This window comes from Setaria italica, chromosome VI (genome assembly GCF_000263155.2).
Source record: "Setaria italica strain Yugu1 chromosome VI, Setaria_italica_v2.0, whole genome shotgun sequence".
Classification (NCBI taxonomy): domain Eukaryota; kingdom Viridiplantae; phylum Streptophyta; class Magnoliopsida; order Poales; family Poaceae; genus Setaria; species Setaria italica.
The window spans coordinates 28250977-28263288 of NC_028455.1; the positions used below are offsets into that span (position 1 = coordinate 28250977).

The 12312-nt window shown below is 46.1% G+C and overlaps 1 protein-coding gene across 1 annotated transcript; it reads right to left on the reverse strand.

The window, feature by feature from the left end:
- Positions 1 to 594: 594 nt before the first annotated feature.
- On the reverse strand, positions 595 to 2614 carry LOC101775992 (60S ribosomal protein L34). The gene is made up of 4 exons (XM_004973473.3): positions 2453 to 2614; positions 2261 to 2340; positions 1054 to 1163; positions 595 to 960 (listed from the first exon to the last, which is right to left on the reverse strand). Exons 1-4 carry the CDS (start codon positions 2529 to 2531, stop codon positions 870 to 872), a joined length of 360 nt encoding a protein of 119 aa, XP_004973530.1. The 5' UTR covers positions 2532 to 2614; the 3' UTR covers positions 595 to 869.
- Between the last annotated feature and the right edge of the window lie 9698 nt (positions 2615 to 12312).

Consider the following 12312-nt stretch of genomic DNA (forward strand, 5'->3'; position numbering starts at 1 on the left):
CACATAACCTGTGAAATTGTTGAATTTGTCCAGGCTGAGCTGCCATGCCACGTCAGGGCAGTTTGCAATTTGCTTTGCACTAGTCTACAGAGAGATACTATTCATAGGTTAGTTCAAAAAAAAAGATACTATTCATAGGTCCCATGTACAGTGTGCGAATTGCCTTCAACTGTTAGCCTCAGAAGATTTTTTTTTTTCAGCTTTTAGTTAGGGGTGCCATGTTCATACCGTAAGCTACTATACCATTGTCATCAGAAATGCTAACAGATAAGTTTTTTGTGCTATGGTGATATCATGTTGCACTTGAGTGCAAAATTGTTGGGGCGCCTAATTGAATAAATCCTTAGGGTATCGATCGACAAAACAATATTAAGCTTTGGCATTGGCTGGTGTCACAATCGTGTACAAACATCGGAGGAAAATATCGAAGGGTGGTTTCGCTGTTGCATAGTTAATAGAGAAAGCAAGAAAATGGTTCCAACAGTGCACAGTTGATTTGAACAATTAAACGGTTAAGAATTTTGCTTACAGTAGCAATAAAATAGGCACAATGGTCATGCAAGAAATGGCATAGAACAGAAGAGCAACAGGTCATGGACGAAAAAGATTGCTACAAAACAGAAGGTAAATTCGACAAGCTGATCGTACCCCAGATAACATTTGAATTCATAACAAAGCAACTAGGGGAACAGAAGTCCCGATATTTCGACAATGAAAGGTGAAGAGGATTTCAGTCTCCAGACGCTCTAAACTCGACAGGTATGTCTCTCACATGCTAAACATTCAACACAAAAGGCAACTAGATTTTCCATCCACCAAAAATATTTTTCGCAGTGTACAAAACAGCGCTACGCTTCCATTCAGGAGCTCTACTTTGTGGCTGCCTTGTCCTTGGTTTTCTGTATTTTCAGGACCTTCTTGACAATCTTCTGCTCCTCAACCAAGAAAGCACGGATGATCCTGCAGATGAATAGTTGTAACTTGTAAGACTACAGGATGAGAGATCCCAGGTTCACTTTTCACATCATAATATATACAGCTCTATTTACTGACCTCTCCCTAACAGCAGTTCCAGAGAGCACTCCACCATAAGGACGGTTCACAGTCCTGCGGTTCCTAGACAACCTGGACCTCTTGTACTCAGCAGGCCTCAAGTGGGGAATCTGTAAAAATGGTAAAAATAGCACTAGATATTATGTAGAAAATTCACACTGAACAGCAGATGAAATATGCTTTGGGCCTGTTCAGATAAGAAAATTAGGAGATGATGTCAACTAAATAATAAGTTATGGAGAATATTTTGCGATTGCGACAGAAACAACCAAATATAGGCCATGCACACGTGAAGTGATCAAACCAACCAATTGCAAGTTCTAACATCAAACACCAACAGAAGGCCAACTCAGCTAATGTTGCTTCAGTGGCAGCAGCATCCAAACATAAATGTTTACTTAACCAATGTTGACACAACTCCAATTAGCTGTTGGATACAAGATCAGATATAAATAAACAAACACCACATAACACAGCATGATGAGAGAAATGGCTCCAAGATTAGACTAAGGTCAGCTAATTTGGGTAGATAACATAACCTGTTCCTCAAAACTCAGCAAGGCTTAAAAATAACACAGATTCTCCTAATTTATCAATTAAGGGTACTCAGCCACCTATAGTCAAAGTCTAGGTATCCACAGGATGAACAATGCATTCAATAGTATGTACCTCACAATATAAAAAATATCTACACAAGATGACGCAAGACAAAATGATGAATCTGCAGCATGGAGCAGAAAAGAGATATTGACAAATCAATAATGTGTCCCTGGGTCAGCAAGCACACCATTTGTAAGCAATGGCAATGACATGCCAGTAAACAGCAACACCTCCCAAATCATAGGAACTGCACATAACTATTTCAACCAGTGACTTTCACTCTACATAACACCACCATTTACACAAGGTAGAGTTTTTGTGAAAAAACAAGATATAAAGACATTATAAGTACAAAACATCCTCCACTAGACCTATACAAGCACAATGCAGTGTCAAATTGCCTGTACCACAGAAATTCCATGCACCATAGCAAGGTAAAGGAAACTGTAAACCATCTAAGCAACCAATAAGCACAGACATAGCTACTATTTCGCCACTGCAGTACCTAGGAGCAACGATTAACGAACTATAACATTACAAGAACACAGAGACTACACGAATCCACAACCAAACCAAAACCAGATTAGAAGCTGCCCCCACCACTCACCCCCTGGATCTTCTTCCCGGTAACGGGGCACTTGGGCCCGCTCGCCCTCTTCTTGGTGTACTGGTACACGAGCCTCCCACCTGCACGAATCCACCGAACCCATCAATACGACGAAGAACACAGCACAGATCAAGAGAACGAAAAAAACTCCTCCCAAATCGAGCAGGAATGAACAGATGGTGGCGCCCGCACCTGGGGTCTTGACGACCCGGGTCTGGTTGGACTTGGTCGCGTAGCTGTGACGCTTCCGGTAGGTGAGGCGCTGCACCATCTCGCCGCCGCCGCCGATAAAACCCTAGTGAGGCTTGGTTGCGCGTGGGGGAAGGAGGTGGGGGGGGGGAAGAGGGGAGGAGAGGGCTGCGCGGCGGCGGCGATAGGGGTATAAATGGTTGGCTCGCGTGGCCACGGGGAGCGGACGGCTCGGATCGATTCGCTTGATCTGGCGGCTTGCCGGGTTGGGCTTTCGTCGTCTGGATAACATTTCGCTACTTACCGCTTGTTGGGCCTTGTGGGCTGAATCTAACGCATCCACCAGAAAGCTGAAGCCCATTCGAGCACTATTTTAGTTTTTTTGACTGCCCATATTTTGGGCCGAGTTTTAGCGATCGTTTTTTTTTTTGGCGGGCAGCCGAGTTTTAGCGATCCTCGATCACAGGTACAGTTTTTTTTTGACAGCCGCCACTTTCAGATTCGAATCTATCTCCTCTCGTATAAACACCCGTACTAGGTTGTGGAGAGACTGCCGACACGATGAGACCACCAGATGCTACCCCGAGCGACGCCTCTTGACAAAAATGGCCGGTGCTGATCAACAATTGCGGCGCAAGGTTCATGCCCGGCCGATGGCATAGCTGCTGTCCCCCATGCCAGGCTGCCGATGCAGTCATAGTACATTCCTTTCCACACTGATGGCAAACGGACAAAAAGGTCAAGGAACAGCAGTACGGCGAGAGATCAACCGGCTCATCCTCCCCGTCATGTCTACACGGACACGCCGACTTCGCTTCCTGCAATAATACCACTTGGTTTCGGCGGCGCACGGGGAACTAGTGCACGCAGTGGCCACTCTGGCCAGCTAGGTCAAAGGGCATGCCGGAGAATAAATCCCAGCCAACGGCGCACGCGGCATCTGCCAGGCAAATGAATCGAGCTCGCGGCGTGGACTAACGAGTAACGGCCGAGACCGATCGATGGGGGCGCAACCGTCAGCCGTCACCGGCCGGCCGGCGTCGGCAGTACGTACGGTTCAGACGTTGGACTACAGCACTCTACGCGACGGCCTGCCGGGCACCGTGTCCGGCGGCGATCCTATAGGCCCGTGGGTTGACGACGCGCCGCCGTAGTACGCCGCCCGTGCTCGATTCATTCAATGCTAAACTACTCCGGCTAATGGAGATAGGATGGCGATATCCTGTCACCCGTGGTGGCCAAGCTCTTTTATGAACGAAGAAGAGTGTACGCCTACTGAGCGTGTTCGCAGCACGCGCGCAGTTCGGCGTGCCGGCTGCGGTGGTCTCCGGGCTCCGGCGGCCAATGGAAGGTTTCGATCGGATTCGGCGTACCGGCCGGCGTTGATGCACGCTCCACGGCCATTGGGTGGCCGGCCTGAATCTGAAACAGGTTGCGTTCGCGTCGCGTCCAAGTAGATGCGAGCGTTTATGACGTCGCGCGTGATGGCCAAATGGCTCGTGCGGATATGGGAGAACCTACCCGCGGGCAGTGGACTACGGGCAAGATCGACGAACCCGTACTGACGCCATGACGCGCGTTCGCACGCGCGGGGATTGTTCCTGATGCCCTTGCTTGTCTCCCTGTGTTCATCGATCGACGACGCCGGTTTGAATGCCCGGTCCAAGCCGAGGACCTCGACGTGGTACCTGCCACGACGAGCCGGCCGACGTCCCTGTCGATCGGGGCCTCTGTTGAGCCCAGGGGAGGGGAGCGCAGCCAGCGTGGGGCGCGGTGGCGCGGCCCCGGCGCCAGAACAGACACGGCGGTGTCGCCCGCGCGGCACAGCAGATCGACCTCGGCGCGCGCGGCAGAGCAGAGCAGATCTTCATCTGATCACTACCAAACAGCATGTTTGTTTCAGAAATGGAGAGTGCATACAGCCCATTAAATCGGCGACGAAAAGGATATGATCATTACTCCATCTACTAGTTGCATGTTATTGTAAACTTTCTGACAAATTGTGCGAACTAAGAAGAATTAATTCGGGTTCAATTTGGCCAAAATGGCCCCACTAATATCACAGCAAAATAGGAGTCACGCTAATGAGTAAATTTATACTCCCGAACGCTCAGACCATTCTCAATGGAAGTTTCATGAACAATAAATAAGCTGATACATAAGCAATTTTTATGACATGACACACTATTTATGAGTCAGGTTGTCCGCGAGATGTTTGCAAGCTTCTTAAGATTTATTAAGATGTCATTTAATCATGATAAGTAATGGGGGAAATACCTGCGACCGACCTAGGAGCAGAATCATAAACCATATTTATTTTCCATTTAAATTTCCAGAAAGATTTGAAAGTGTAACAGCACAGGTCTCCTGTATTTCGATCTAATCGATCTTAGTGACATCCGAGACAACGGGCGTGTGTATACGCAATTGAAGAAAATGTCCAATTCCAAGCCATAAAAGGTTGTACTGGTGACCGATAGCTACTAGACTCGGATTTGTGCACGGAAAAACGCTCGTTCTGTAGTGATCCATTTGCCACCCTTTTCCCGAATCAATATACAGTACAGGATATATAACAGTAACAGCGAATGGTACTGGCTTGTACCTTAGACGATGTCGCATGCTTGAGTTCTCAACATCAGGCTTGCACAGCACAAATTTGTTTCACCAATGCAGAAATCTTTTTTTGCAAAGAGGGGGCCTTTTCTTAATCGTTTAAGGTAGTTTGATTTGATTAGCGCAACAAAGTTTCCAGTTTAATCAAGTTTTTTCCGTTTTACCACCAAGTTGACTTGAAAATGACCTGAATTATTCCGAATCCGCAAACCAAGTCAAACTTCCTCGGCTAAACACCAGTCGAAAACTGGAGCTCCCGGCGGCCTAAATGAGGATGCGAATACTACGGGCATGCATGCGGCCGCTGTCCTGTGAGGCTGTGACCAGCAATGGCGGCGGCGCACGGTTACGGTTATGTACGGGCACCCTCTTAATGGCGACGGGAGACATACATACATGCCATCCGAGGACAGGCACCCTTAATGGCGACGACGAAGGCGCGCCTACTGCTCTAGACATCGAGCGTCAATCAGCCTGCGCACGCACGCACGCACGCGCGATCGAGCTGATCCGGCCGGCCGGCGTGCCTCTCCGTTCTCCTCCTCCCCTCGGCTAAGGTTTGTCGGAGCGGAAGCGGATGATGCCGCAGCATCAGATCAGTACGTGCTCCTCGGTGCTGATGCGTCGATCGATTGGTGATGGACGCACGAGGCCAATGCCTGGTACGTACTACGTACGCGACGTTGCGTCGGGTTGGATACGAGCGCGCGGCGTGTATTAACTCGCGCAATAACAAATGCTCTCACTCTTTGAACTCATCTCATGGTGAGCCTACATTACACATGACCGTGTGTCAATGTCTCAACTCCCAACTAATAGCTCGTTTAATCTTCGCTCCGTCTTCTGGTAGCATTAGTATTAGGACATTTGTCACTTCGGAGAGCTTTGGCTGATGACATGTGGTGAGTTAGCCGACACTTGTCATCGTTGAAGACACGTAACGAGAAGCGACTAGGAATCAGATAGAAAGTCAATGGTACGTATTTATGATTTTGGCTTTTACAGATTAAACTTATTTGTACTCCCTCCATTGGGTTCAGGGATATTTCGGTCAAACTTTATAAACTTTGACCATAAATACACACGAATATTATCAGTACAAACTTGTAATGACTACTACTTTCGAATAATTAAATTTTGATAAATTTCAACAAAATTACTCTTACAAAAGGTAATTGTTAAAGACTCACGTCTCGGAGACCATCAAACGTACAAAACGTTAAGTAAAATTGGACAGCAGTAGTAAAAACGTACAAGTAATTCGATAATGCTTCTGTACAACGAGCGCACGGCCCGGTATCTCACCTTTGCTACTCTCAGGCACGTGCTCAATCATATGTATACCAGGGTTCTTTGTAATGAATCAATGTAAGTGTTTTCCAAAAAAAAATGTTTGAGAAACTTTTGAAATTGTCGTTCAAAGAAAAAAAAACTGCACAAAGATCGCGCGCGGTTCCCTTATCAAAACAAAATGGTATCCCTTCCTCGATTCTGCGACCAGCTACCTCTTCTTCTAGTCTTCTAGAGCTATTCATACCCACCCAGCCGGCAACTTGTTGAATCAAGCAACAGGGGACGTTGCAGCTTGGCGCACGATCTTGCAAGCTCTTCCTATTGTAGTGACGATTTTCATTTTACGGTCAGGGATATTCCGGTTTCCAATTGTGTCCGCCAGTTTCTGTCGTCGCCATCACACGGTAGAGCTGCTCCTGATGCGTCCATGGTGCTCTGTGCTCTCCCTCCTAGTCTGTTGTTCGCTTTTGTTGCGTGCTATGGTCGGTAGTGAATCAAATGTACACAGTATGCTTCGGAAAGCGAACAGTTCAAAAGGAATGGGCTTGCGACTGAATGTACACCATTAACTTCTCATTAAATGGTGCAGATTGGGATTGCTAGGCCTTGCTCTTTCCGTGCATGTTTTTTCCCTCCTTATATTGTTCAAGGCTTCAAGGCTTGAAGCTTAGCCCCGGCGGGGGCAGATTTTCACCCCATTTCTGTGAATAGCTCAAACAGATACATCATTATCCCAATACAATTATGTTGAAATGAAATGGGCAAATTTTATCCAAGCATCTCCCACGATGTCCCACGATGACGTAAGATAAATACAGTTACAAGAAGTAGAAGTAGCATCTAATAAAGAAGAAAAAAAATGGAAGCAGACGGTCTCTCACCTCCATCTGGGGTGTGTGGATACACCCTCCTAAACTTTAGTACCTGTCATATTGGGAGTATTAAATGTAGTCTAATTATAAAACTAATTGCACAGATGGATACTAATTCGCGAGACGAATCTATTAAGCCTGACTAATTAAGCTTAATAGATTCGTCTCGCGAATTAGTATAGGGGTTCTGCAGTTAGTTTTATAATTAGCTCATATTTAGTCCTCCTAACTAGCGTCCAAATATCCGATGTGACCCTCCTAAAGTTTAGCGCCTCGTATCCAAACACCCCCTAAGAAGGTGCCAGACTTGAACCCAGACCGGATTGCGCAGCGAGAGGCCTGGTCAGGAAACTGAAGAAACATGTCCTGCTCCATTCCAATGAAATGTTGCAAGTTTGCAACTGGTCACTGGTAGCTAGACTTGGATTTGTGCACTGAAAGCGTCCGTACGTGGTCCTCCTCCTCCCTCTTTCCATATTAATCCTGTATAGTAGCGAACGATGCTGACCCTATACCTTACACCACCTCACGTGTTTGTTTACTGCTAACAATTCTCTCGACACCCCAAGCTTGCAAAGCAGAAATTCTCATTATATTATATTGGTCAAACCATGGTGCGTTCTTATTTCACAAAAAAAAAGAGGGACACTTCACACTTCTCATTTTTCATTTAGCAGCAGTATAGAAATGAGAAGTTTCTAGTCTATTCACAGTGCTTTTTTGTTGGCTTGACATTGATCTCATATCTAAATTGATGCTAAATGAAGCAAAGTTGTGCTACGTCAGATAAGTTTTCCAATGCAGTGTTAATCACTTTGTTTTTCTATGTATTGTCAGCTGACAAAGTATTAACTAGGATATCGATTGATTCCCAGATTATGACCATAGTGTCATGTTGTGTTATTTGCCTTTTTTTAAAGAAAAAGCAATAATTGGCCTATTTGAAGTAACAATATACCGATTGAATTAATGGTAATGAATGCATGGAGTCTTAACCATACTATACTACTCCCTCTGTTCTAAATTGTAGGTCGTTTTAGCTTTTTTAGGTTCATAGATATTATTATGCATCTAGATATAGATACAGTGTTTGTCTAGGTGCATAATAATATCTATGAACTGAAAAAGTCAAAACGACTTACAATTTGGAACGAAGGGAGTAATTCATTTAGATACTAATCGGTCGGTAGTTAAGAAGGTTGTTTTCATCAAATTTGAGCTAGCACGGCAAATTATTATTGCTACATACAAACTCCACTTAAGCGCAAACTCCATGAAAAACTTCCAGTAAAGCAGACCATCTAAAATTAGCAAAATATAGTCCTTCAGAAACTCCATGTCAATATTAATTCTTAGTAGATTCATGCAACTTTCTACAAGAAACATTGAAAAAAGTTACTCTAGTAGCTAGCTAAGTTAGCACTGTACTTTGACCGGCAAATTTTTAGTCTCAAATAGTACTCTAGTAGCTTTCATCCTTGCAGATATATGGAGAGCCACATGAAAGGAAATCAGTTTTTACTCTGAAATTTCAGAATGTTTTTCATGCGTCTCCCTATCTCTGCAGAAACACGGAGTGGTCACCAAAGGCAAATCAACATAAACATGGAAGGACAAACCGACAAACCCCGAAGAAAGAGGCCGCAGGCACATGAAAAGCAATTCTGAAATATGACAAATTGAAGGAATGACATGAACATGGAGTGCTCACCGAGAGGTATGGATCGTATGGCAATGCAAGCAGATAAGAGCGATATCAAATCCAAACTACTGCTAGGGGCACAGACGTAATGAGCATGGAAATTTTCTGAAAAGTAAGACGACATATATAGATTTGATTTTTCTGTTTTCTTCTCAACCTTCATATATACAAACCTTTTTGCTAAAAAAATATATACAAACCTTCAATTTTTTGAGTTCAAGGAGAAAAAAAGGATAAAAATGGAAGGTTATTATACCAATCTTCACAAATATTGTCCCCCTTTGCATATGTCTCTTATATATTGTTTTTGAAGTCCCAAGCTGAAATTTTAAAAGGTGTGTTGTTGCCCATTGCATGGTTTATTATCATTGGTATCCCTTTGATATTTTTATCGTTGAATAATTGCTAGTTGTCGATCTGATCCACATCAACATTAAATCAGAAAGTGAAGCCATGTGGCTGCCAACCTGAACCTTAAGGAGTATCTAGCTGGGATACAGAGTGATCAGTCATCAGTTTCAGTAAGGACATATCCGTTTAGGCCCACCAGAAAAATGCACCTCTTCCTTTATGCCAAACAGCCTCATAGGGAGCTTTGTGTGTTGAAGACGGCATGGCGAGTAGCCCGAGTATATAGTCAACGTTCTCAGGGGACGAACGGGGGGTTGATGTCAAGGAAAAGATAGAGACAACACCTACCTTTGATTGAGAAAACGATTCTTTTTTTTTTGAAACGAATCGGGCAGAAAAGCTGCCGATTATATTAAAAAAAAGAAGTAACCTCAGATTGGGTAAAACAACAAATGGGAGAAAAAACTACGACACTACCACAGCTCACTACAAAACAACCACCACAATGTCACAACAACTCGCCACTACAAAACTCCACAGATCACATGGATCGACCGCTCATCACTCCAAAGCTGATCACCAAATTGTACCACCATCACTAGATGATAGGGCTGACAAGTCAACACACCATCGCTCTGCTTGTGTTGCCTGATGTTGTCCTGCACCGAGCCAGCCATTGCCATGCAGGGCTCACCGCCACAGATCGCTGCAACTAGTGTAGCTGCCATACCATCGGATGTGCTTGCGCCGTCTCACGACGTTGTACCACACCGAAACTAGCCCCTCACATCAGAGCTAGCCGCCATAGTCCGTTGCAAGCCGCTAAGCCGATACATAAACAATTGCCTCTGACCGTCATCAAGTTGACCACACCGATCAAGATCTAGTCACACACCATGGGTCACAACAACCTAGTCGCCTCATCAAAGATAGCAGAAGTGTCACCCAGGCCTCCAGCTACTACAGGAAAGCCTCCAAACGCTGGAGCAGCCACCGCCATGTGGAACCGCCCGCCGCCACACCACTCATACAATGGCAAACACGCTTCTGCTAGCCACCTCCTCCCACGCAAGCCTCCTTGCCAACTTCATGGTCACCATAGCGTACGACTTCACCAAAACCGTCACCCTCAACTGCCAAATAGAAGTTCCTACCCACTAAACTCCACACTAGCACCCTCATCTGGCCACCATCCTCCACCGTTGGCACCTGCACTTTGATTCCTCGACTTGGTCTCTACCCACCTCGACTCAACTCCGGTCTCACCATCACCGCCACCACGCACGGCCGGTCACCTCACCACCACATCAAAATAGCAACGCCTCTGTGACCACTGCTGCTGCACTCCCGACGCGCCAGGCCTCAATCTTCGGCACCTCCAACTGCCACCGCACCTTGCCACCCTGCTCGAGCCCTCTTGGCCAAGCCAAGGAGGCCAGCAGCACCACCCAGCGCCCTACAGGAGCAGATCAGAGGCACAAGTGGCAGCCTAACGCCACAAGCCACACCACCGCAGTGCAACTTGCAAGCCTCGCTGGTGGTGTACCACCAGCTATGCCACCACGATGTCGTTGGCTCGTAACCAAGCTTACCGCCATTGGCCACGCCACCACGGCGCAACCAACACACCTATGCACAGATCCGGCCACCCACGCCCCAGGACCACAGCCGCAACAACATACTGCCCACTGCCGAAGTCCGGTTGCATTTGAGAAAATGATTCTGGCATTGCTGTTCAAGTCTAAAGTAAATCCAACGAATTTAGATTTCAATCTTGACTGTGCCCAGACAGATTGTAAACACTCCCAGCCCCAGCTGATCCCCGTTGCGGAGCTGCATCCTCCTCACGTGTGCCGTGCAGCTGGTCCTCGTCTTCCTCATGGTCCTAGAACTCTTGCTTGCCTGCAATGGCAACAGCGCGCGTGCCATGGGGGGTTAACTGAGCGGCCGGGAAGGTGCCCAAAAATGTCCAATGCAAATCAGATCGATGAAGCTTGGCTGCTCTGCTCGAGCCCAAGGGCACGGTACGAATAGACCAGCCGGGACCAGCGCTCCCCAGCACTCGAGTGAGCTACGCTACGCCCAAGGACCAGCAGACACACTCATTGTCGACCATCGTACGCTGCCTTCCCTGATCAGTAAATCCATGGGTCTTGTTGTACCTGCCCTGTCGTCGATGGATCGATCGGTTCCTTCGATCAGGTCGACATAAAAAGCCTCGCTTAAAACTGGTCAATAGGTCTCTCTGCAGCGAGAGGTCTCTTGAACTGCCCGGCTCTCTCCAATCACCCGTCGTACTGCTGCTCGATCGTTCCATCTCCGGTATGGGATCTCCCGTCTCTGTACAGTATGATCGAGGCCTACGTGACTGCGTCCAGGGCGTTTAGACCAAGACAATCCCAGGTTTTGTGTACTCCCTCTGTCCCATAATAAATGCAGAGTTCAAAATTTGTCCTAAAATAAGTGCACATCTAGGTATGACACTAGTTTTCTTTTTTTACTTTCTCTTCTCTCGAAGTGTAATGATTTCTGACTAACATTGATCTCTTCACCTAAACTCTAGAAGTGTATTTATTTTAGGACAGAGGGAGTAGAAGAATGGTGAGGCAAATTCTAAAAGTTTTTACATATGGTGAGTTGCTCCTTGTGGAAGAAGTATGCGCGGAAACGAACCTGTGTGCAGCCGGTTAATTTTACCAAACAAAGTCAAAACCTGCTACGGTGCTTTTGCACTTCACCTCTTCATGGGATTCCAGACTTACTTTCACTTGCACCGGGTGCGAGACTATTTAATTTTCTCAAAACAAAACAAAATCAAAATCCACTTTCGATGCATGTAAACCTCAGTACTTCATCACACTCCAATCAAGTTGATTTTAGCATGCACGAATGGATGTGTAGACCATTTAATTTCTACAAACAAAAGAAAAATCAAAACCCGCTATGGTGCATTTATGCTTCACCTCTTTGTGATATTCCAATCAACTTACTTCGGCATGCACTAGATGCAACACTATTTAATTCCAGAA